Source organism: Physeter macrocephalus, chromosome 6, assembly GCF_002837175.3.
Source record: "Physeter macrocephalus isolate SW-GA chromosome 6, ASM283717v5, whole genome shotgun sequence".
Taxonomy (NCBI): Eukaryota; Metazoa; Chordata; class Mammalia; order Artiodactyla; family Physeteridae; genus Physeter; species Physeter macrocephalus.
The window spans coordinates 46,815,025-46,839,703 of NC_041219.1; the positions used below are offsets into that span (position 1 = coordinate 46,815,025).

A 24,679-nucleotide genomic window follows, 5' to 3' on the forward strand; every position below is an offset into this window, starting at 1 on the left:
GTCTTTGATCCTGGAAATAAGCTCAGCACAGCCTGCGCTGGGACCCCCCCAGAACCAAGCTCCTTGGGCCTTCTTCTTTTTTTTTTTTTAATAAATTTATTTATTCATTTTTTGGCTGCATTGGGTTTTCGTTGCTGAGCGTGGGTTTTTTCTAGTTGCGGCGAGCGGGGGCTACTCTTTGTTGCGGTGCGTGGGCTTCTCATTGCGGTGGCCTCTCCTGTTGCAGAGCACGGGCTCTAGAGCACAGGCTCGGTAGTTGCAGCACGCAGGCTTAGTTGCTCCGCGGCATGTGGGATCTTCCCGGACCGGGGCTTGAACCCGTGTCCCCTGCATTGGCAGGCGGGCTCTCAACCACTGCGCCACCAGGGAAGCCCCCTCCTTGCCTTCTTTATACCATTCTGTTACCAAGGGCTGCCCTGGCCCGCTGAGAACCCACAGTCCCTCCGTTCCTGCTGGAGAGCTCGAGCACAGGGCCAATGGGTCTCTCGGGTCGGGGGCAGGGGGGAAGGAAGAGGTTACTATGAGCACTGGTAGGGCTGTCACACAGGGCCCTGCATAAGATCCAGCCCAGGTCTGGGGCTGTGTCAGTGGTACTATGCCAGGGAAACCCCGAGCCTGGGGCTTACGGCCCCTGTCCCTCATGCCTCCCAGGCCCCTTCGGGCCCTTCTCTCCCCACGAGGGGACTGAGTGCACTTCTCAGGCAATGTCCAGCAGACTGGACAGACCCCCCACAAAGCAACGGCAGGAGACGCGTGGGAATGTCTGACCCCTTTGCCTCCATCTACCTACGTGTGCAGTCCTTCTGGTTGTGGGCAAGGTCAAAGCCGGGCCTGCAGTCACAAGCCACCCCACCTTTGGGCGTCTCCCGGCAGATGTGGGCACAGCCATGGTCTTTGTTCATGCAGTTCATACCCTCTGGGAAGAGACAGACAAGACAGGGGTTGGGGACCAGGGAGAGAGAAAATTTCAGGCTTAGACGAGATAACTGGCGAAATATCACAAGCAAACGTAGTGTTCTTGGGCTGCCGTTGGCACGTGCACGGCATGCACGCGGGGGGGGTGCACCTAGTCGTCCAGATGGCGATTCCCCTAGGGGGAAACTGAGGCCACGGTGCCCAGGTCTAGAGCCAGGCCTTGCTCGGAGGGCCGTAAATGAGCTCGCAGGACCCACGGAGGAAACGCTCCTGACCTGGGTCAGATTAGAGGGCATGGGCTACAGAATGCTTCCCAGGTCAAGGGTTTAGATGGTTTCCCCACGAAAGCAGATGTGGGTGGCATTTAAAACGATGGTGGTGCGCGGCACTTTTCCGTTTCTACGGGGATGCCACGAGCCCCCGTGGGGCAGGTAGAGACCTGCGTTTCAGGCTGGGCGCACAGAGGAGTGCTGACGGGTCCGGCTGCCGACACGCCCCGGCCGGCCTCCAGCTGTCGCACCCAGAGGCGCCGGCAGCCCGCTCAGCCCCCTCGCGGTGCACTTCCGCACAAGTCAGACGCTGCCGTGCCGGCCCGCTGGACCCCGGGGCAGCAGAGGCTCGTCCTCACCAGCCCCAAGGCTGTGTCCTGAACTAAACCCCGCTCCGCCACACACAGCCCCCAGCTTCCAGAGGGGGTCTCTACATGTACCTGGCCGTTGCAGTGCTCCCCAGGACCCACGGAACCCCCAGCCTCAGTGCAGAGCCCTGCAGGCCCGGGAGCCCCGAGCAGGCGTCCTTGCGCCCTCCGAGCTTACTCCGGGTCTAGGCCACACGCGTCACTGTGTTCCTAATCGCAGCCTGAGATTCCTGCTGGTTGGCAGATGTTCCTCTTTAAAGCAAAAACGTTTGCAAACCTCAGGCACCTTTTCCTCCGAGGCCTCAACTTAAAAGGGCAGTTAGCAATGGACTCCCCTGCTGGCTGGGAAACTTCAGAAATGGGAGACTGCGGCAGGGGCTCAGGGCTGGGCCACGCCACCGCCTGCTCCGGCACCCCCATGCTCTAGCTGCAGCGGGCTTTTTTTATCTGGAGCCTTGTCCACGCTGGCCCTGCCTGGCAGGCCCTAGCAGCTCGTCCTCTGGCCGATTCGGAAGCCCTGTCCCTCCCAAGGCCAGCCAGGTTCCCTGTCTCCTCCCCTCCCAGAGGCCTCGCTGAGTGCAGAGCTGGGCTGCGCACGGGCTTTGAGGGCAGAAGCTGTGGACCATCCACCTCTGGAGGCCTGGCCTCCACACACCACCCAGTCAGCACCTGCCAAGCGTCTCGCCAAAATGCTCTCTGAGGGCCCCGGTGTGATCAGGGAGAACAACGGTTCCCTGGGGTGGGCTGTGTGGCCCCTCTCCTGAGTCACCCACAGTTTTTTGGAAATCCCCTCCACCCCAGAAGAGTTGATCCCCCCTCCCTGTCTGCCTGGAGCAGCTTGGAACCCCCTTCAGTTGACCCCGGTTGATGTTTACCTTCCTGGTGATTTGTGAGGAGTTTCCAGAATTTATGAGGTCAGGGGTCAAGTGAGAGGTTAGAGGTCACAAGTCCATCAAGAGGCTAAGTGCAGATGAAAGGAAGAGCTGCTGTCCGCCCACACCACCCTGAGACCTCTTTCCCCAGGTGACTCACTGGCCTCCTGTTCAAGGTGAAGACTAGCTCAATCTTGACCTCGGCCACTTGAAGCATGGGCATGGGGCAACTGAGAACTGACAGATGTTGTAAAACACAAACACCCTGGCAGCTACCATAAAGACTGAAAAAAGCCTGAAGTTGAAGAAGACAAAAAAAAGTCAAAACGAATGAAGCACGCATTTTGCTCAGCACACTGACCTCTGGTTTCACCTGATTTTATTACTCTCATTATTCCTTCACCTTGATTTTCTCACTTGTGCAAATCAAATTGTCAAACTGGAGCCCAAAGAGCCTGTGTTTCTGTGTTATGGCTATACATATTTACTAGAGGTTAAACGGGGACATTTACCTCTATTAGTTTATTTAAAAACGGAAATTTAAACTTTATTACACATTAACGTTAGTACATCTTTTGTTAAAAACGGTATCTTCTAAAACAGGGAGAGCTGGCTGAGGGGAGGGGTCCTTGCAGAGGAGAAGGGGGGATGGGTGTGACTCTCGACCATACTGTCTGGAGCCGTGGCCCCTGGTTCTCCAGGCATTTGTCACCCTTGCCTGTACCAGCGGGGAGTCTCTGCCGGCTGGGCCCGCCGCAGACTGGGTGCTCTCGGGGCCAGTCAGCTACCGTCGCCGCTCCAAAAGGCGTGTGCACTGTAAGGCCCGGGCCGCCACGGCCCTCCCTCCTCCGCGAAGCCCTCCTTGGCCCTCAGGCCAGTCAAGGGCCCTCCTCGCTGTGGGGCCCCCCTCTGCTCTCCGGGTGACTCCGGCTGAGCTCTGGGCCTCCTCAGCGGCCCCACCGTCCAGGGCAGGCCTTGCCCGGGAGGGGGCGCTCCGAGACCCCGCAGCGAAGGGAGGGGAGGTGGGACGGCCTCGGGTCGGGGTCTCCCAGCTGGCAGCGGCAGCCACCAACAGCCAGGTTCACGTACGGCTGGAGGCTCCTTGACGTGGTGGTCGCGAGAGCATTGCCATCACACTTAAAAATGACCCTAGCAACCTCTCCAAAGAAGGCCACAACCGCCTAGCTAGGGGCCCGGGGTACGGCTTCCTCTGTGCGGGTGACTCACCCCCTTGCCCAGCTGTGGACGCGGGAACTGCGTGACCTTCCCCTCCACTCCGGGGCGGCACTGGCTTCCGCGGGCCACGAGAAGCTCGGCTTCACGGCTGCCAGGACCACAGACGGTCAGGGCTGGACGGCTCCTTGCCATCCATCTTCCAAACGGGGAAAATGAGGCCTCGAGGCAGGGGTGACTGTCCCAGATCATACGGCAGGCCTGGAACCCAGGCCGCTGGGCCCCCAGCCATGGCTCTCCTGGTCTGGGGGTCACTGAGCTACCCTCGTGGGGCTCAGATGACTGACAGGCAGCATGCATTTTCTGGGGTGAACAGAACTAGGAACCCCGCACAGAGCTGGGCTAATAAATGGTACCTGTTCCCACTCGTTGTCCTCAGAATTAAGAGCCTATGAAAATTCAAGGCAAAGTCAGACTCTGTGAAGCTCTCCGGGCAGCCCCTCAACGAAGCACAGAACCCCTCGCTCCTCTTTGACCTTCACCTGGCTGCCGCTGAGCACGAGGGCGGGGCCTCGTGCAGAACCATCACAAAGCCTCGTCTCTCCTGCTTGCGTCACCTCTCTAGCCTTTCCAAACAGCGCGACGTTCCTCGAGCAGCCGTGCTTTATGACAGCTGGGGTCCCGACCTCTCACCTGCTTGTCCTCTGAGTCCCCGCTCGCCCTCTGCAGCCACCAGCGGCCTTCCCACTGGGCTGGAGATGTAGCAGAGCGGCCTCGGGCAGGCCTGGCCCGCGCTCTCTGCAGCTGCCCCGTGAAAGGTGACGGGCTCTCATGAGCAAGGTCACTCTGGCGGCGTCCTAAGCAAGGGGAGAGCTAAAGGGCTGGCCTATGAGACCCACGTCTCGGGGCAGCACCGAGCTGAGTGGCTCCCCTTGGCAGCTGACTGATGCCTTCCTTCGCTTTTCGGGCGCGGCTCAAGCTCTGTCCCGCAGACCGCGGCTCCTTCCAGCTGGCACAACGCTGAGGGCCGGCTCTGCGCTTCTCCCATGCCTGTCTACCTGCGGCCGTCCCGCCCACCAGCCGGCGAGCTCCGAGAGGCCGTGTCTTGTCCCTGCTGTGTCCCGCGCCCAGAACCCTGGCTGCACACGGCAGATGCTCAGGAGATCTTACTGGGGGGCGGATGCAAAGGCGCCAGAGGGAGAGTCCAGCCCCCAGGCCGGCAGGCCAGCCTGGCCACGTGCTCACACCATCAAAACGCTCTGAGGAAGGCTGAGCCTCGTGCAGGAGGGGCCGGGGCCAGGGCTCGCCTGCTCCTACCTGAGCCTCTGGTCTTCTGAGCCCCTGAGCTTCTTCCCTTTTCTTAGCTGACAAGTGGCTGGTCAGAACGTGTACCTCCGAGGGTGGCCGTGAGGCTCAAGTGAGAAGACCGTGAAACGTGTGTGCCACAGAGCGGGTTCCTGAGGAAGCAGGGCTGCTCCTAAGGCTTTTCTACGCTGCTGCCGCTTCATCCTGCCTTGTGTAAAATGCGAGCAGCTGCTAGGTTGCTCTCTCCTGCCGACCGTGGGTAATTTGAGGGGAGACCTGACCTTTATTCTTTTCTGTATCCCAAGTTCCCAGCACGGGGCCTGCCCAGAGTTAGGGATCAGCAGACAGTAGCTGAAAGAAGGGGGTGAAAAAGAGAGAGAAGGGAGGAAGAAGAGAGAAAGAGGGAGGGAGGAAGAGGAGAGAGAAATGAAGCCTTTCTTACCTCAGAGCGGATTAAACCCACCGCCTATTATTTAGGGGACAAGGCGAGAGGCATAGAGAATTTGGAAAGCACTATCGTGGCATTCGCTGCTGTGTGTTCTATGAAACACAGCATCTCAGGTCGCCTGATGTAGGGAATTCACAACGCACGTTAAAGGCTCTGAGAAGTCCTGCAGGCACTCGTGGATAGCCCCCTCCCCATCACTTAACACAGTATCCTAGGGAGCTCTGCCCCAGCCCCTCTGGGAGGCGCTGGGTTACAGGCTCAGAGACCCCAGGGTGGCCCACTTCAGCCCCTCACCTTACAGATGAAGCCACGGTGGCAGAGGGACTGCGGAGGTGCAGGTCGGGGCAGGGAACACTTGGAGCCTGGCATGGCTTCTCTGTGCCTCAGAGCCTCGGGGATAGAGCGGACGGCTCTCCCTTCTTGTCCACCCAGGAAGGCGGTCATGAGCACTGCGGGCTAACGGGGGTAGTACTGGGAGGGCTACTGCTGAGGGCCACGGGGCCAAGTGGAAGTTTGGATGTGAAAGGTGAACCCCGGGGCGTGCCAGGTGCGTGTTACCAAGCACTTCTGCTCCAGGAGAACGGTCCTGGGCGCCACACGGGAAGGGATTTCAGGTCCCCCGCCCTGCTGCAGCCCCATCCCAGCTCCTCTGAGGCAGCCCGGCCCATTCCCGCCAGCTCTGGCTGGCACACCGTCTCCACAGGCTTCTCCAGAACAAGGGCGGAGCCCAGAACTGGGCACAGAGCAGGCTGCTGTGAGCCTGCGGAACCGAAGGGCCCCATCTCACTCTGTCCTCCTGTGGCCCCCTGCTCTGTACCGTGTCTACTCTTGGGAGCTGGACCACCAGAGAGCTGCCCCGGGGCCAGGTGCAGCCACTCCCTCGGCCTCACTCCCCATCTTGATACCATGCAGTGCGGAGCCCGGCAGAAAGCCCTGTTCACCTCCCCTTCTCAAGGGGAAGTGAGATGTAATTTCAGAGTTGTTCCCAGAAATCCTGGTCTTCAGGGGCCTGGTGCCAGTCAGGCCAGGCTGCCCGCCAGGTCGAATCTAATTCGATCCAATCCATCCAAATCCAATTACGTTCTGCAACCTTGGACGGAGTGTCTCCTTGGTGCCCAGGAAGGGGCAGGGAGCAATGAGGACACAGAAGTTTTGCTGACACATCGCCAGGTCCGTGTTCAGACTCTGACGCTTGCTGCATGACCCCGGGCAATCACGTCACCTCTCTGAGCCTTAGTTTTCACCTGTGAAAAGTGAAGAGCTGTCGGACCTGCCTCCCCGGCACTCACTCCAGGTGCAGGCCCCTCCTCTGGGCCAGCGAGGCTGGCGAAGGGCGCAGGTAAGGACCTGAGGGACTTTATCCTGGGCAGGGGGAGCCATCGGAAGGCTGTAAACTGGGCAGCGATGCACTCTGTGTTAGAAAGCTCTCTGGATGCTGCATGGTGGCAACCTGCTGGGGCAAGAGTGCAGGCCAGAAGCAGGTGGGAGGCTGCGGTCATCACCCTGAAAGGGACGTAGGAGCCTGGAGGGATGGCAGCGTGTGTGGGGACGGGGACAAAGGCTGGATTTGGGACACCCTTCAGAGCCCCTTCCTCTCGGTTTTCCAGAAGACATGATGTAGGGACTCAGGCTCTGACTGTACTTCCATTTAATGTAACCCTCACCGTAAGGCTGAGAAGGGGGTATGGCCTTGCCCATTTTACAGACAAGCCCATGAGAGGCTGGATCAGCGTTGGGGAAAGACGTGCCAGGGCCACACCATGCACAAGGACTCCGGGCGGCACCTTCCTCTCCCAAGCGCCCCGAGCTTCCTTCTGACGGGCCCCTCCCCAGGTTCTTGAACTCTCTAGGCCCGGTGACAGGCCCCCGCAGCCCTTTCCCACCGGGGCCTATCTTCCCAAAGGCCTCCTATCATTTTCTGATGCTCTACAAGAGTGTGCACAGAGGTAAACGATGGCGGACTCTGCCTGCCCCAAACCAGTGCGTACATCGCGTCTTCTGTAGAGCAAAGTTCACAGATGCATCTAAAGCAGAGCAGTGGGGCTGGGGGCCAATCTGTTTGTACTTAGGGGCCAGCCTTTCTCGTAGCCCCCCGGCCCAGAATAACAAAGCTGAAATGTGTGCCTCTCAGGGGTCGTTGCTATGGCGACTTCATCAATAACATCATTTTCCGCATCCCTGTCCCTTAAACACGCAGGAAGGGAAAGCAAGCTGGGAACGGCAGGGCAGGGAGAAGAGAACAATTACCTTGTTACGTCTTCCCCCAACTCGGGAGGAAGGGATTTTCCTCCCCTTCCACCGCATCAGTAGAAAATCACGGAGCCCAGGAAGAGGCTGGAGCCTTGGTGGGGGGGTGACAGGAAGAGGCTGCTGCCTTCCCCAGCCAGGACTCGGCAAGCTGGCCAGGCCAGGCAGGGAGAAACAAATATGGGCTCCCACATGCTTCGAATGGGGGCGCTGAAGGGAACGCTAGCAAGGTCCTGCTGTGGGGGGAAAGGCACAGGGGCGGCAGCAAGGATGGGACCGTGGGAGAGGTGACGAGGACAACGTCTGTGCCCGTCCGCCCAGAGCCGCCCGTGTGCCAGGCGGGGCCCCACGCTTTCCATGTGTTATCTCACGAATTCTCCCCACCACCTCAGCAGGCCGCTTCTGTCCGGTACTGGCCCGCTTAACGGATGAGAACACTGAAGCACCGAGAGGTTACTAACTGAGGTGAGGGGGCTGGATCTAGGGGCAGCCCTGAAGCAAGACAGAACGGGGGCAGCTCTGGGCTGCAGAACCGGAAACTGAAACTCGCTGCAGACGGATGACGACCCACCGTGGCCACCACTATTGAGTGCCTTCTGTGCCCTGAGCACTTTACGTGAATAACCACCTTTAAGTCTCAGGACCATTTTTCAAAGTAGACGCTATTATCCCCACTGCGCAAGTGAGGAGAGTAGGACCCAAGAAAGGCTTGGTAACTTGCCCAAGGGACACGGATGAGACAGGCATACCGTGTTTCACTTCAAAACCTGCGCTCCCAGGGGACTTCCAGGAGGCAATGGAGCATTCACGGCCAGGGGAGGGGCGGGGAAACCCGAGCTGTCCCCTTCTCTTCCTTACCTGTCCCCAGGGTGTGAAGCCCGGAAACGACCCAGCCCCTGCCCTCCCTGGCTATGTCCACTTTCCCACATTCTGTCTCTCCAAGCCCATATCAGATGCCAGCTTCTCCAGGATGCCTGATTTTTCACCCCAAACCTCCCCGGAGTCGGGAGTGACACCTCCATGGTCCTCAGACCCCCCTGCCTAAGCTGGCTGTGGGCTGGGAGCACACCCTGTTCCCTCCTGATCCGCAGGGCCCAACCCCAGGCCCGGCACAGAGGCAGACGTGAGAACACAGGCCCTTACCATATCACTCTGCAAGGTAAGTAGTTTTGTCATCATTTGACAGAACCACTCAGAGAGATTGAGCAATTTGCCCTTGGTCATTGGGTAGGATGTGGTAGAGTTGAAACTTGAACCCTGTTCTGTCTGACTTGAAGACCTGCCCTTCTCCAGCTGCAGAAGGAACTTTATAGAGCATAAACCTGACTGTATCTTGCCATTGCTAAAAACCCTTCCATGCTCCCACCCCAGCCAGGGCCCAGGGTTAGGCTGAAAGTTCTCAGCATGGCACTCTAGGTCCTCCCCGTCCTCTGCTTGCCATGGCTCTAGGGAACAGGGACACTTGGCTGTTGGCCAGCAATTTGAGATTCTGCTTGGGTGTCACCTTTTCTAGGAAGCCCTCCTTGTTTCCACCCTCCCCTCAAGTCCCTAGGATGGATTAGGGGCCTGGGCTTCCACAGCCCTCTGGACTCCCCTCTCTCATAACACCCACCACACGAACTGTAACTTCTGGGTTTGCTGGGCTCCCCCCACCAGACGGCGGGGGGGGCGGTCCTTGAGAGGCAGGGCCCAAGCCTGAGTCACCCCTTTGCCCTCCGCCCACCCCCCGGCCACTGCGCAGTGCCCATTCCAGGCCCGAGAAATGTTCGCTAAACCTGGCTACACTGGCGAAGGGCCTGGGCTCGGCCACTCTGGGCTTTGGACTCTGCATCAGAGCAGCGGCCAATACTCGGGCAACAGGACGTGTCTGTCTGCAGGCCCAGGCCTGGCTGCCGCCCGCAGTGCAGTGCTGGCCCCAAGCCTGTGCCGCCTGCCTGCCCGCCCGCCCGTCCGGCTCCACCTCGATCCCCTAATTACACTCCAACAGCATCTGCGCCTGGATGGTCCTCGGAGAGCCTCTCATTATGGGGCCCGGGCTTAGCAGAATGCAGGGCTCTGTCTCCCACCCTGTGGCCCTGAAATTACATCCTCCCGGGCAATTCCAGGCCTGGCCGGGGCGCCAGCAGCCGGCTGCCCCAGACTGGACCCCCAGCTGACCACGAGCCCAGCCCACCCCAGGCTGCATCCCTAGGGGTGGCCCCGCCTGGGAAATAGGAGTAAGTCTGTGGGCTTCCACTTGCCCAGAGCGCCTCAATGCCAGGCCCCATGCCAGGCTCTTTGCAAGCTTCCCTAATTGACTACCTCCACGATCCTGAGTGCCAGGTCCCGTCAGCAGGCCCCCCAGACAGGTGACGATGCTGAGGCTCGGAGAGGGCTCCCCCACCGTGTGCGGTGGAGCAGGGACCCGACCCCTGGCCAAGTGCTCACCTCACACCCCACCAGCCCTGTGCTCACCTGGCTGCCTCGGTGGCCCTCGGGGGGACTCTGCCCTGCTCCTCCTCCAGCGCCTCATCGTTTTCATCAGCCCGATCCTTTCCTCGCTGGTCCCCACTGCCCACTCCCCGGCACACAGACCCTTGGGCCGTCCCACCACCTCCACCCCTGCCTTCAGGCTGGATGCCCCCTGCCAGGGCCCCGGGGGGACCGGCCCTTGTCAGTGTGCACCCTGCCTTCCCCGCAGCACCTGCTGCCCAGCTGGCGCAGCCTCGGCAGTCTAGCCCTTGTGTGATTTGACCCCCAACGCCCTCCATGTTTATCTGCTCACCTGCCTACGTGCTTCCCTTCCACAAATATTTAGGTCGGGTCTCCCGGACACCAGGCCCTTCCTTCTGCAGGACCAGCCCGCTTCTTGTCTGTGCCTTTCATCCTGCTCTGCCCTGCCAGTGGCTGGACCACAGTTGAGCCCGTCGTAGGTGTGCAACCGACACCCACGGCGTGGCTGGCCCCGAGGCGCCTGCTCCCTTACAGACAAAGGCCCGTCTCTGAAACCAAGCCGTCCTGCTTTGAGTTTACGTACAAGCAAACAGCCAGAATGGACTGGTTTTCTGGAAAGCAAGAATTGGAAGGGACCTTAAAGAGCATCCAGATGAAGCCTCTCCTTTTCCACTGAGGAGGCTGAAGCCCTCCGGACAGGACTTGCCCGGAGCCACGCAGCAGTTAGCACGGCGTCCACATGTAACCTTCTGACTCCCAGTGGCTCCCTTGACTCCCCATGCCTTGACCCTCAAGTTCAGTGTTCCTTTTTTCTTTTTTTTTTTTTTAAATTTGTTTGGCTGCACTGGGTCTTTAGTTGCGGCACGCGGGATCTTTAGTCGCGGCAGGCAAACTCTTAGGTGCAGCATGTGGGATCTAGTTCCCCGACCAGGGGTCAAACCCGGGCCCCCTGCACCGGGAGCACAGAGTCTTAGCCACTGGACAGCCAGGGAAGTCCAAGTTCAGTGTTCCTTCCATCACATCAGGAGGTGGCTCACGAGGCACTGCTGGTTCAGGGCTGTCGACCAGCCTTTAGGCCCACCCTTTCCCTCACTCCCTCATTCTACACCTTTGCTGAGCACGACCTGTGTGCAGGCCCTGTGCCGAGGCCGCCAGCAGAGCCAGCCAGGGTGCACACACGTCACAGGGGCATTTTCAGCTAAGACCAAGTCCTTTGCCGCAGCTGCTCACTGAGTGGGCAGATTCTGTGCACACGGACAGGTGGACAGATGGACGGATGGCCAGCTGAGACTGTGGCTGGCTCCTGGAGTGCCAGATGAGAGCAGAGGGGCAGGGCTGGCCTTCTCGGAGAGCAGGGATGGACCCCAGCCTCCCTTCAGCCCCTCACCTCTGGTGCCTTGACCAGTCCTGGCCCTGGGAGCCCCTGGAAAGCCTCCTCTGTGAGACGGGAGGGAGCCTGTCTGGTGGCTGTGAGGACCACGCAGCAGTGCGTGCAGACACACGTGGACAAACGTTTGCAGAGCTGCAGGTGCCACAGGAAGGTCGGTATCACTGAGGTGGGGCGGGCCTGGTTTTTACCAGATCTACTTCCCATGCCTATTCCAGCCCCTTCTAAGGTATGTGGCCTGGAACTCGCTTGGTTCCCTCCTCTGTGAAGCGGAGAAGGAAGGTCATTAAAGGAGGTGACGTCACGAAGGAGGTGACGTCACGAAGGAGGTGACGTCACGAAGGAGGTGACGGCCCCAGCTCAGGGCCCCTGCCCACCCTCTCAAGGTGGAGGTGGTGCTCAGTAAAGACCGCCCTGCCCACCCCCTACCCCGGCCCCGCGTGGCCAGCTCTGCAGTGCCTGTCCCTCCTGAGCCGCCCCTCACCCTGGACCCCTGCCCCCTCCACCCCCTCCCAGGGCTAACCGTCCTTCCTCTTCCCGTCCCCTGAAGTTCCCTGGCTGGTCTCTAGGTGTCACCACGAGCACATCCAGGCCTCTCTGAGGCCCAGCTGGCTGGGACCACAGGCCTGTGAGACTTGCCTCCTGGGTTTTCACTCTGCTTGGGCTCCAGAGGCTAGGGGTGCCCCCTTCCTTCCCTAGGGTTGCCAGACACAGCAAATAAAAACACAGGATGCCTGGTTAAGTCCAGATCTCAGATAAACAAGTATTTCCTGAGTATAAGCATATCCCAAGTATTGCATGGATCATATTTACACCCAAAAAAGTATTCATTATTTATGTGAAATCCAAATTTAAATGGGTGTCCTGTATTTTACCTGGCAACCTTATCCCTCCCTCCACGGGGACCCTAAAGGGAGCCGTGAGGGGACAGTCAGCTCACACAGGCCCCAGGCCATGGCCTGGCTGTGACCAGGGAGCAGGTCTGTTTCTCCCTCCTGACAGGTGACCAGACGAACGTAGCCCGGGTGCAGGAAAGGCCAACGTGGCGGCGGCTGAGCGAGTGCTCCCCCAGCAGCTCTGGGGGGCCCTGGAAGAGAAACTACAAAGATGCTGGGGGATGTGCCAGCAGGAGATTCCCTAAGGACACGAGCAGCTCCCAGGCGCCTCGGCCGGGGCCTCACCTCCCCTGCCCGCCACGTGCTGGGCTTTGGAGTCGCCAACACCTGGGCTCTGGGCTGGCTCGTCCCAAGCCAGCTGTGCCCGCTGTCCCTGCCTGCATCTCCGTTCCCTCCCCTGCACAACAGGGTGGCAGCTGTTACTTCCCAGGGTCCTTTGAGGATTAAAGGGCGCCAAGGACGTGGTACACAGTAGGAACTCCGTAAATGTTGAGTACCTTTCCCCTTCCCCAGGGATCGTATCAAGGGCGCGGACCACCACCTTTGGCCCCTTACGCTGATCCCCGCCATTTATTCTAACTTGAACAGACCGCCGCACGGTCACTTCACTCGGTAAACAGACACGTGGGCACACACTGGGTCAGCCACCGTGTGGGCCTGGGGACCAGGGGTCACGTCTGGGGCAGCCGGGAGGATCAGAGCTCCAGGAGAGGAGTCGGCGCGTGCAGGCAGGCTGACATGCTTGCCTCGAAGTCAGAGACGGCTTCGCAAGAGGAGGTGAAGCGAGATAGGTTTCGAAGGATGACGAAGAGTTCTCCAGGAAGTGAAGGGACGGGGAATGGCACTTGAGGCAGAGGAAGTAGCACACAGCAAGGCCCATGACTGGTAAAGGGCTCCCGGGTCACGGGGAGAACAGAAGGCAGGTGGGGGATGGGCGAAGGGCCGCGCTCTGGAAGGCCTTGGAAGGGGGTGAAGGCCGAGCTCCTGGTGCGGGAGAGACCAGGGTTTGTTGTGGCAGCTCCATGACATGCACGGCAGGGAGAGGAGGCACAGCAAGGTCCTCAGTGGGGAATGACACGGCCAGAGGGTCACGCAGAACAGTGGCTACCACTGCTGTCAGAAGGCGGATGGGACAGGGAGGCCGGGGACACAGTTCACTGAGCGGAAGGGTGAAGCCTGGCCCCGGGAGGAGGGTGGGGAGCCAGGGCCCCGGGGCTGCAAGGGGCTCCAGGCAGTGGGCAACCCCTGCTCCCACCCCTCTATCCATTTGTTCATTCAGTATCGTTGGTCGCAGGAGTTGGTAAGATGTGGGTTCAAATCTTGACTGTGCTGCTTACTCACTATGGACAAATCTCTTGGCTTCTCAATCTCCATTTTCTCACCAGCAGAATGGGATAATACAGCTACACAGCACATCTGGTCACTCCCGTCACAGTCTGGGCACAGTGCTTGGCACACAGTGATGCCCAGTGACAGCTGACGGTTTTACCAATTTCAGGTCCAGGCACTCCGCTAGGGGACAGAGTATACACATATTCTCTCCTTTTGGTCCTCATAAAAATTTCTATAATGAACACTAATGTTTGTCCCATTTCACAGATGAGAAACTGAGACCCCAGGACGTGCAGCCGAGAAGGGAGCCAGGGCCAGGGCCAGCTACCCCTGCGCTGTCCACACTAGGAGGCCGAGGTCCTGCAGCGTGGAGGAAAGCCCACCGCCAACGCCACGAAGTACTGGGGTCCCTGCAGGGCTGCCTGGCAGGGGCTGGCTGGAGGCCAGGCCAGGAGGCCAGGGCGTGAAGCTGGGCACACCAGCCAAAGGAGTTGCTTATGGGATGGGAGGCTCGTAAAAAATAATGGGCTGGATTTATCGTCCCCGCCTCAGGGGCCGTCCTGGACTGCAAAGGGCCGGGACAGGCCTTCTCCGGCAGCACCATAAATCTGCCCACTAAATGCTAGAGCTGTTTATCCTCCCGCCCACCTACCTGGTCTGTAGGCCGGGGCGGGGGGCGGGGGGAAGGACCTGCCCCACGCTCCGCCCCAGGGAGCAGCCAGAGGCGCAGCCCCGAGGCTGGGGTGCGGTATTCTCCGGCATGGCCACCGTTTCCCCTCTTTTAAAACAGAAAATTCCCGGCCACACACGCACACGGGGAACCTAGAACCCACAGCTGATGACAGAAAGCCCTGGAACAGGGCAGGGGATGTCCCTGGTCCTACAGGAAGCACGCTGGGGCCTCTTAGGTCAAGGCCTGGCCCAGACCCCATCATGTGGGAATCACGGCCCGGGAGGCAATGGGGGCCGGCCAGCCAGGCACCCCGACAGGACCCGGAGCTGACGCTGGGCCGGGCTGGCCCGGGAGGGGCCGTGAGCCTCTGTCCACAGGCATGTGAGCCCGGAGATGGGGGCGGAGCAGGAGAAGAAAAAGCAACTTTGGCGCCAGAAAGCTGGCCTCCCGTCCTGAGTGCTGCCTTGCGCTGTGGCCCAGCTGGGGTTCCCTCCGGCGGTGGGGTGGCAGTGCTCGCCCGAAGTCCTTCCCGGGGCGGCTGCGGGCGCCACGGCGGTCAGGGTGTAAGAGCACGGTGAGCTGCGGAGGGTGGGGCCGGGCCGGCGAGGACCCCTGCTGGCTGGGGCGGGAGGAGACCAAGTCCAGAGGAGGGTCAAGCGCCAGCCTGGGGGAGCGCGAGGGGAGGGCCCAGGACGAGGGCCGGGCCGGGGCGGAAAGGGCGGCCATCTCCCTTGAGAACCACCGGCCCTCTGCCCTGACCCGTCCCCAGGGACCCGCGCCCGACAACTGCCCGGGGACCTCTGCCGAGGGCTCCCCGGCCGGTCCCGCGGTGGTGCGCGCTTTGGGCGGTGGGCTCAGGGCGGGGCTCCCGCGGTGGTGCGGGCTTTGGGCGGTGGGCTCAGGGCGGGGCTCCCGCGGTGGTGCGCGCTTTGGGCGGTGGGCTCAGGGCGGGGCTCCCGCGGTGGTGCGCGCTTTGGGCGGTGGGCTCAGGGCGGGGCTCCCGCGGTGGTGCGCGCTTTGGGCGGTGGGCTCAGGGCGGGGCTCCCGCGGTGGTGCGCGCTTTGGGCGGTGGGCTCAGGGCGGGGCTCCCGCGGTGGTGCGCGCTTTGGGCGGTGGGCTCAGGGCGGGGCTCCCGCGGTGGTGCGCGCTTTGGGCGGTGGGCTCAGGGCGGGGCTCCCGCGGTGGTGCGCGCTTTGGGCGGTGGGCTCAGGGCGGGGCTCCCGCGGTGGTGCGGGCTTTGGCCGGTGGGCTCAGGGCGGGGCTCCCGCGGCGGCTGACCCGGAGCGGCTGCGGGCGCAGGGCCTGTGCTCCATTTCAGGGTCTGAGCGCGGCTGGAAGGAGCGCTCTCCTCCAAGTGCCACGGGGGAGCCCAGCGCCCTTCCCCGGCCTGGCCACGGGGCGGTGAAGGGCAGTACAGAAGGCAGAGCACGGCTGTCCCCGTGCCCCCTGCGGGGAGCTCAGGAAACTCCCGAGCCCCTGCCCCCCGACCAAGCCCGGTTCCTGAGCTCACACCCACCACCCCGGCCACCTGCCCGCGTCCCAGGCCGAGTGGGCGAGGAGAGAGTGTGGGCGCCCGCACCGTGCGTGAGTTGCCCCGGGCCCCTGCGGTCAGCACGCCGAGCCAGAGGCTGAGCAGGACGCGGGCTTCAGCCTCGTGAGAAGCAGAGACGGGCCGGCCCTGCTGTGGGCCCCAGGCTCCCCTCCAGGGTTCCGGACTCTAACAAGAACAAGGCCCCACGTGGACCAGAGCCACTGGCGCCTCCTTCAAACCGCCACTGAAGTACTCCGCACCTACGTGACGCGGGGGCCGGGCCTCTCTGCAGAAGGGCCCGCCTGCCCTGCCGCGCGCCTTCCGCTCAGCCACCGTCCTGTCCACCCACGCTGCCCCCGGTGAGGTCCTGACCCTGATGGCCACCAGGGCCACCTCCCAGAAAATCGCTTCATCTCCCTTTCCAGCCCACAGTGGGTAGCGATCTTCCCCAAATGTGGATCATACGCCCACCCCTGGGGCTGATGGGGGCCCCGTCACTTGTCACAGCAAAGTTCAAACTCCTGCCAGACACGGTCTCCTGACCCTCTCACTCCTGGCAGCTTTGGGTCTGGTTTCAGGCTCTAGGACCCACTCTCTCCAATGGGCAAAGAAGGCTGCAGGGACACTGACGCTTCCGGCTACCAGAATAAAGTTGGAACCTTAGACGGCAGAGAACCCCTGGCCAGAGGTGAGAGGCCAGGCCGGCCTGAAGGAAGGGCCCCGGCAGTGAAGAGCAACTGGACGACCACAGGGTGGAAGGACAGGAAGGGCGCGGGGGGCGGGAGTGGCAGCAGACCCCGAATCTACACGTGACCCCGTGAGAAAAGCATCAGGTACGGGGAGGGGCTTCCCCTCCATCCAGGCTGCACGGCTTATAGAAATGACCTGAGGTCAGGACCGGCGCCGGCACCCAGCGCACCGGGCTCTGCCACAGAATCACCGCCTCAGTCAGACAGTGCTGGAGGGTGGCAAGTGTCTGAGGGCCCTCCCTGCTCAGACACCATCCCAGAACTCAGGCCCAGAGAGGGCTGTGACTGCACGTCTGCCTAGGGTCTCGGCCTCTCCATCTTTAGAGCCCTGCTCCAAGCTGTTTTTCAATGTCCGCTGCCTCCATTACTTTCAACCCAGGTCTGGACCCAGGTGGCCCCGCCAGCTTCTCGCCCTCTCCTTCCCATCACTGCCGCGCAATCCCCCAAAAGCCCCCGGCCATGCCACCGACTCTCCACTCTTCAGCTCCTTCAGAGGCCACCTGCCCTCAGGGGCTTCTTCCATCCCCCTCCACCTCCCCCAGGCTCCCAGCCTTCAGGCAGCACTAAATTCCCTGTGACCTTAACAGGCTGCTGGCTGAGCCCCTCAGCACTGTGGCCCAGGGCCCGAACTGACCACCCAGTACGTGATGCCACGCCACGCCGCGCCGCGCCGCGCCGCGCCGCGCCACGCCGCGCCGCGCCCTGGGTGCAGATTTGAGCATCATGGCCCCAGTCCAGGTTGACCAGCACACTGGGTGAGGAAGTCCCTCTTCTCTTTAGAACCCAATTTCCATGCCTGACCAAAGAAGGGGTCAACCACGGGATAGCTGTAGTCTCTTTAAACACTGGGAGGCAGCCACAGAAGGTGGTCATGATTTGAACCCAGACCGCCTAGGTGCCAGTCCTGGTACTATCCTCCTAGGATCCACGTGACCCCGGGCGCATTGCCTGCCTCTGTTACTTGCCATCTGCACATGGGAAGTAATAGTACCTACCCCGTAGGGCTCAAGGGGTTACGAATGAGGTAATTTTAGCGTGACCATATGCCTTGGTTTGCTTGGGACAGTCCCAGTTTATACCCGCTGCCCTGTCACAATTAATAGCGCCTCCTTTCACTCTCAAAAGTGTACTGGTGTGAACATGAACTTATATAGCCCCCTGGTTAAAACAGGCAAAGTGCTCATAATGTGCCTGGACGAGTACTCAGCTATTCAGTTATTATTAAAATGCTAATTCTTGGCTGCTGAGGCAGTCACACAGAGCCACATGTAATAAAGTGGCCGAGAACCATACGCGCACACCGTACTAACGCCAACTTCCTGGACTCCATACTGTTCTCTAGTGATGTAAGATGTGACCGCTGGGGGGAACTGAGTGAAGGGTATGTGGGATCTTGCCTTACTATTTTTGCATTTCCTTATGACTCTACAATTACTTCAAAATAAAAAGTTTCAAAAACCCTATTGTTTGGTCTCTAGCTACAGTCGAGTACAAACTTACAGATAAGATGAACAGATCCTAAAAATACTTCACGCAGGGGTCTAATAAACAAAAGGATGAACTCTAAGAGAGGTCCCAGAGTATACCTGCAAACTCGGAAATAGGTGAAAACGGCTCCTGTGAGCAAACAGCTGTGGCAGAGCCCAAGCCCTCTCCTGAGAAGCCAGGAGCCCTCAGGCTCCCACAGTCTCCGCCTCTGCGCGTGGACCCGGGGCTGCTGGCTTCACATCAAGGCCCCCTACAGACAGGGGTGCGGAACGGCAGACAGCGGCAGTATCAGAAGGGTTACCTCCAGCCCAGAAGCTGGGCCATTCAGCACGGCGACAGGCGTTAACAAGCATTCTCTGGCCTTCAGAGGAGTGGCTGTCTCAGTCACTGAGTTCGTAACAAAAATTGTGAATTGTAGGGAAAAGAGGCCGGGCCAACTTAGGCTGTTCCTCTGAAGAGAGAAGGGACTGGGTGAGCCATCTCAGGAAATCTCCACTACGAACTGATTTTGAACTCTTGGTGCTTAAAGAGGCACACTTGGTACCTGGGACGCTCCCACTTGAGGAACATCTCTGCTTCTCGCAGGCCTCACCCCGCCTGGGCCGGCTGCATGGAGCGGGTGCGAGCCTCATCGGAACCCTCCACACAGGCTGCCCAGGCTCAGAGGCCAGCCCGCCAGAGCACGGGGTCCGGCCGTGCCACTGGCTGCATCCTCGGGCAGGTTTCCTATCCTCCCCGCGCCTCGGTTTCTCAGTCTGTAGGGATGCAACACGCCAGTGCGTGAAAGGTGCTCGTCACAGTGGCTGGCATGCAGTAAGCCCCCAGGACATGCAGCTCTCCCCACCACCATCATCATTTCATGCAGAAGAAGCCAAGCTTTCCTATTCCTGGCTCCCACCTCTGATTCTGGCTGGAGCCAGTATTACCCCTGATGCCAAATCTTGAGCTTTGTGAAAACGCGGCGCTGAGTGTCGCCGGGAATGCCGGTGGTGGGCGGGCAGCGCAGTTTCCGACCCATATTTACATGTGCATTTAAACAGGCTCAGAAGGATATTAAACAGAACATTAAACGCACTCAGGTAAACCCGTGACGACGCCCCTGCTGAGAGAATGCCAGCCTGGCATCCGCTCTGCACGGGCCTCAGCCTTGCAGGGACACGGATGCTCAGCTGCCCTGCGGCCAGTTCCAGTGCCTCCAACATGGGAAGGGAGGCAGCACAGCAGGGCTTCGGCGTGCAGTCAACTGTGCAATGGCCTCTCAGAGCCTCTGGGCCCCTAGCAAGGCCCCTACCCTTGGTCCAGAGCCTGGGCAGACCACAGCGTCCACTAGCGCGTGCTGACCAGGAACCTACCTGCACAACGCGAGGATGTGGAGCGTCCGGGCCCAGGGAGCCGCCAAGAACCGAGCATCGCTCTCCCTCCTCCCTCAGGCCTTTGCCATGGGCCCCATGTCAGCACAGGACACAGAGGGGTGGGGAACACGGTCCCCGCCCACAGGGAGCTCCCAGGCTGCAGGGACGCAGGCAGCAGGTAGAAAACTGCCTTCGGTGGCCAGCAACGGTGGGGTGGGAGACAGGCAGCCCTCTGAGCACAGACGAGGCAGAGCCTGACAGTGTTCCCTGGGCCGGCTCAGGACAGGCTGTGCAGTGACTGGGCGCTCTCACCAGGGCTGAGTGGGGCACCGGTCAGTAGACAGGGTGGGGCGGGGCAGCCCGGGCCCGGGGAGCGGCAGGGGCAGACAGAGGCCCGACGTCCTCTTTATGTCTTGGCTCCCGACTGCCTGTGCCTAGCAGGGGCCTGGCACCCTGCTCACGCTTCCACAGGGAGGACGGGGCTGGACGCTCCTGGAGGGCAGGGGCTGGTCTGACCTCCGCAGCCCTAGGCGGGTCAAGCAGCGTGCGAGCTAGTGCTGGATGAACGGTTGTCTTGATGGGCATGTCCCGCCCTGAGCACAGACAAACCCAGGTGCGAGGGCCACCGGCTCACCCCTTGGAAGGGAGTTCCTTGAGGATGAGGCCTGACTCCCGATCGCCTCTTCACCCTCGGCTGACGCTCAGGCTTCAGCCGGCAGCCAGCACGCGTCAGCAGAGCCTTGCTCAGTGAGCACCCAGCCCTGACTCTGCTGCTGGCTCGGGAAACTGGCCCAGAGAGGGTGAGGCCCTGCCCTCTCGGGGCCTGTTTCCTCATCTGTGATAAATAACAATAATAAGAGCCCACATTTATTGAAACTTTCTTTTCAGTATCTTTTTCACTCTATGAAGTAGGGAGTGTGACTGTCCCCATTTTACAGACCAGGCACAGAGAGGTTAAGTGACTCGCTCAAGGTCACACAGATGACAGGTGGTGGAGCTGGGATTCCAGCCTAGGCTGTGGGGCCCTGGAACCTGTGCTCCTAGTCATGGCATAACACAGAGATGACAGGTCTCCTCTGTGCCAAAGGGCCCTCGGGGATGCACTCGGACAGGTACAGCCCCTGAAGCGCCCTGGCCAGCCTATCCCGCTTCCTACGGCTGTGGGGACAATGTGACACTTCCTCTCACTCTGGGGCCTTCCACCACCACCACGGATTGGACCACTGGGGGCACTCGGTGAGGCTTCAGAGCCCAGCCGTGCAGGACAGCTTCCTGCGTTGGGGAGAGGGCACACATGTCTCAAACCCACTACCATGGGCAACAGTGGTGGCCCAGGATCAGTGCCAGTGAGAGAGCAATCCTCCACCAGGCCGGCCAGGAGACCATTCTCATTCCTGTCTCTGCTGTTCAGACGACCACACTAGAGCCCCTAGGTCCCTCCCTGCAACGTGGTTTCCTCAGCTCATTATCGTAAGGTAACTCCTAGGATCCTTATCTAGCATTTCATCCCCTTTCCAGATGCAAAGCTTCACAGGGATCGTGCCTGCGTTGGCCCACAGGGGGATCCTGGGGACCAGCCAGCACCTGGCACATGAATGGATGGAACAGTGACCTGCCATCACACAGCTCGTCAGACCTTTTGGATCTCCTTCTCCCTCAATCAATTTTGCTCAGACTGAAAGAAAGAATTCGTCACTGGAAGGAAAGGGAAAAGTTCATCCAGGAGTCAACACCTTCTTGGAGCACAGATATGACATAGGTTTTTTTTAAAAAAAGAGCAGGCACGGGAGAGGGAGGGAGCTCGAACGTGCTAGCTGCTTGGTGGCCGTCTACTCTGGGACCGGGGAGGCCCCCTGGGCGCGTGGCTACGATGGGGAGGCGGGGGCTGGGCGTGGCCTGGCCCGGGGGCTCCCAAGCTGTGGGGTGGAAGAGTGACTTACGGCTTGCTGGACCAGAGGCTGAGGGGCAAGTGAGTGTGGGCTGTGATGGAGCCAGAACCAGCTCAAAGAAGTGCTGAGCAGAGACAGACAGGCCACAGCTCTCAACAGCTGTGGGTCCCCTCCCACCCAGAGCTGGGAGAGAGGAACAGCCTGTGTCCCCAAATCAAGCATGAGTTCTAAAGGCCGAAAGAAGCTGTCTATGTGAGTTGCCACTCCTAGGGCGGGCACTGCACTTGACCCCTTCAAAGCATTAGATTGATTCACTGCCCAGATTTAAAAATTAAGAGACTGACACAAAAGTCCTAATGAGAAAAGGGACTTCTTTAACCAATATGTCAGTTAATGTAGATTGGGGTTAGTCCCCCAAATCTGTATTCTGGTTACATCTAGATTCCTGGCTTCACCTATAAATCCAGATCTGGCCACCCAGGCCTTTGGGTGGGGTGAGGCGCGTAGGCTCCAGGCTCCACTGCTCGATTAATTTGAGGCCCAGCCCCTGAGGCATCTGGTTTCCCTAGAAGTCCCCCCGCCTTCCCCTCCAGCATCATTTCCCCGCCTCTGCTTCCCCAGCTTCCCATGGCTGCTCCCTGCACGAAATCCAAACTCCAGCCCACATTCCACCAGCCTCGTGGTCTGGCCCCTGCCAAGCTCCCCTCACCCTGGGGTCACCGTGCCCACCATCCAGCCCTTCATTCTGCGTTTCCCGGGAGTCTGGTCCATTCCCACCTCGGGGCCTTTACACACAGCCCGCCTGGCCTCACAGCTGCTCTCCCTCCTTGTTCCATTTCAGCTCACATGTGGCTTCCTCAAAGAGGCCTTCAGCGCCTGCCTATTTCTGTCTATTCCTCCACCCGGTTTCTTTCCTTACCAGCCTCATCATGTCACAGCTAGTGACCTGGGCTGGAATCCTGACTGCCATGTCCCTAAGGTATGACCTCGGGCAGGTCCCCTAATTTGACCGGGCTTAAGCGTCCTCACCTGTTGCAGGGTCATAATACCCCGGCCTCGCCAGGCTGCTGTGAGGGCCCAGCTCAGAGTAAGCGTGTGACCTCACAGCAGCCACTGTCGCTGTCCCCCCATCACCGTGCCCCCCACCGCCGGCTGATGCTGAGATTTGCTTTGTAACGTCCTTGGTACAACCAATGCCCACAGGCCAACCTAGGACCTGGTTCCAAAGAGGGCCAGGCCGCTGTCTTGCATCATGCTGTCTCCCCCTTCCTGCCCACCCTCCTTTCAACGGGGGGCACAGCTTCACCTGGCGCCCTGCTCGCGGGAAAGCTGCTCTTCAAAGCGAGAGGGCACACACAGCCTGGCTGACAGGGGCTCCGGCCGTCCCGGCTTCGGGGACTTCACAGCTCGCTCAGAGCAGCCGCTGCCCGGTAAACCCCTCTCCTCGACGAAAGCAGGACTCCCGTCCCACCCCCACACTCACTCTCTTCCTCATAAATCTGCTTTTTATAAAACTCAGTGTGGAGCCAGGGTCCTCGCTTTGGGCAGCTCGACTCCACAGCCCCACAGCTGGGAGGTCTTCTACGGTGCCGCGGACATCTGGACAACGCGCCTGGAGCAGGTGCCCAGGGACCTCGGAGCTCGGCCTTTCTGTCCTTCTGGGGACCCGGCAGGGATGGGGATTATTGGGCTGTCTTGTCTTTGAGGAAACTGCCTAAACAAACGCTAAGACGTCTAAGGAGTCCAGTAGGGTAGTTCTGCTTAATTACCCTGGGTTTTGTACTTCTTAAATGTTTTTTTGCTTTTCTATCTCAGGAACTGTTTTCAAATAAGGATCATGCCCAGGGCCCCCAAGTCTCACCTCACAGCCTCTGTTAGCTTTGGTGCACGCCGGCGCTTTACTCCCAGGATCTGGTCCTATCCTCCAAAGACCCTGCCGGGTCAACACCACGGCCCCATTTTGCAGATGAGGAAGTTGAGGCTCGGAGCTGCCGAGCCGCCTGAGGAAGGGCTCCCAGCTAGGCGGTGGCAGAGCTGGATTCACACCCTGTCGGACCCGGAGCCCAGCGCCCGCCCTTTTAATTCCCTGCCTTTCAGTGTGAACCACGCCACAGACCAGAGATGAGGCCCTACGGGGCCCCTCCAGCACCTCCTCTCCTCCTCGTCTAGGGTCAGCGATCGGCGAGGGGCTGAGGCTGGAACCGCGGGGCTGCCTGGTCCTCCTTCCGCATCTACTCTCTTGGAGGCACAGCACAGCCAGGCCGCAGGAGGGCACGGCCGCTCTGCTGCGGCACACGACCCGCCTTGAGATTCCGGGCCTTGCCATTATCTTCGCCAAGATGTGCCTCCATGCCTTCCAAAATGCTGCTTGCTCTGCCTGGAAGCCATGTGGGTCCTGGCTTCTGGCCAGCTGTCCCATTTCTCAGCCCTGCTGCTGTGGGCCCAAAGTGCCCACCGCTGCCCCGACACCAAGGACCTTCACGCGCTGGGCTCAGCTGGAGGCCAGGCTCTGTCCCAGCCTGGGGCTGTCCCCAGGCTCCCCAGGCACTCCAGTTGGCTGGAGTCGTCCCCCTCTGACCCTCTGCGCTGCCCCGAGCCGGCCTGCCATCCCACCTGGCCTGCAGAGAGCAGCCGGCTCCGGACCACGAGGACCCTCTGCTGGCTGGTGACCCAGCGAACACTCAAGAGACTGAGAAACGAGCCCTCGGCCCGAGCGCACCTCGAGCCCCCCTCGGGGAAGGGGGACCGTCGGGAACGGGGCCCCACCCTTCCGAGCCACATCCAGCCCCCAGCCCCGAACGGAAAATAGCTTCTCTGGACGCCTCTGCCCATCTGTGGCCCCATCTCGTCCCCACATAAGAACACCAGAAACACCGACAGCCCTGCTGTAGGGGCAGAGGGCGGGAGCTGGGAGGGGGTCCCTGCAGAACTGACACCAGAAGCACAGAACAGCCGTTCAGGCCGGCACCAAAGCTCCCTGCCTTGACCCTGAGGCCCCCAGAATCAAGATGCGGAGAGGGGGTTCCCAGAGGCCCCCTGTTTCCGCAGGGGAGGGGCAGCACGAGCCAGTACTCACCATTGGAGCGGTGGATGCAGGTGTGTTGGTTATCGCTGAGGAAAAAGCCGCTGTGGCACTGACACTCGTAGCTGCCCATGGCGTTGACACAGACCTGCTGGCAGCCGCCGTTGTTGTCCTGACACTCGTCGACATCTGTGCGAGAAGGAAGAGAAGGGGACGAGAGAGGTCACGCCTGGAGCTAGAAGGGAGGTGTGGTCACCTGGAAGGACACGGATGCCATCAGCTCCCCTGGCTGCAGAGTGGCTCCGCAGAGGTAGCGCTTGGTGGTACCCC

The 24,679-nt window shown here is 60.5% G+C and overlaps 1 protein-coding gene across 2 annotated transcripts in view; it reads right to left on the reverse strand.

Moving 5' to 3' along the window:
* SCUBE1 (signal peptide, CUB domain and EGF like domain containing 1) overlaps nucleotides 1-24,679 on the reverse strand; it is a 137,741-nt gene that overhangs the window by 65,108 nt on the left and 47,954 nt on the right. For both annotated transcript variants that reach the window (XM_024127391.2, XM_024127390.2), the window contains exons 4-5: nucleotides 24,404-24,538; nucleotides 791-916 (exon numbers count right to left, since the gene is read on the reverse strand). In XM_024127391.2, coding sequence (XP_023983159.1) covers nucleotides 791-916; nucleotides 24,404-24,538 — 261 coding nt within the window. The remainder of the gene's footprint in view (nucleotides 1-790; nucleotides 917-24,403; nucleotides 24,539-24,679) is intronic.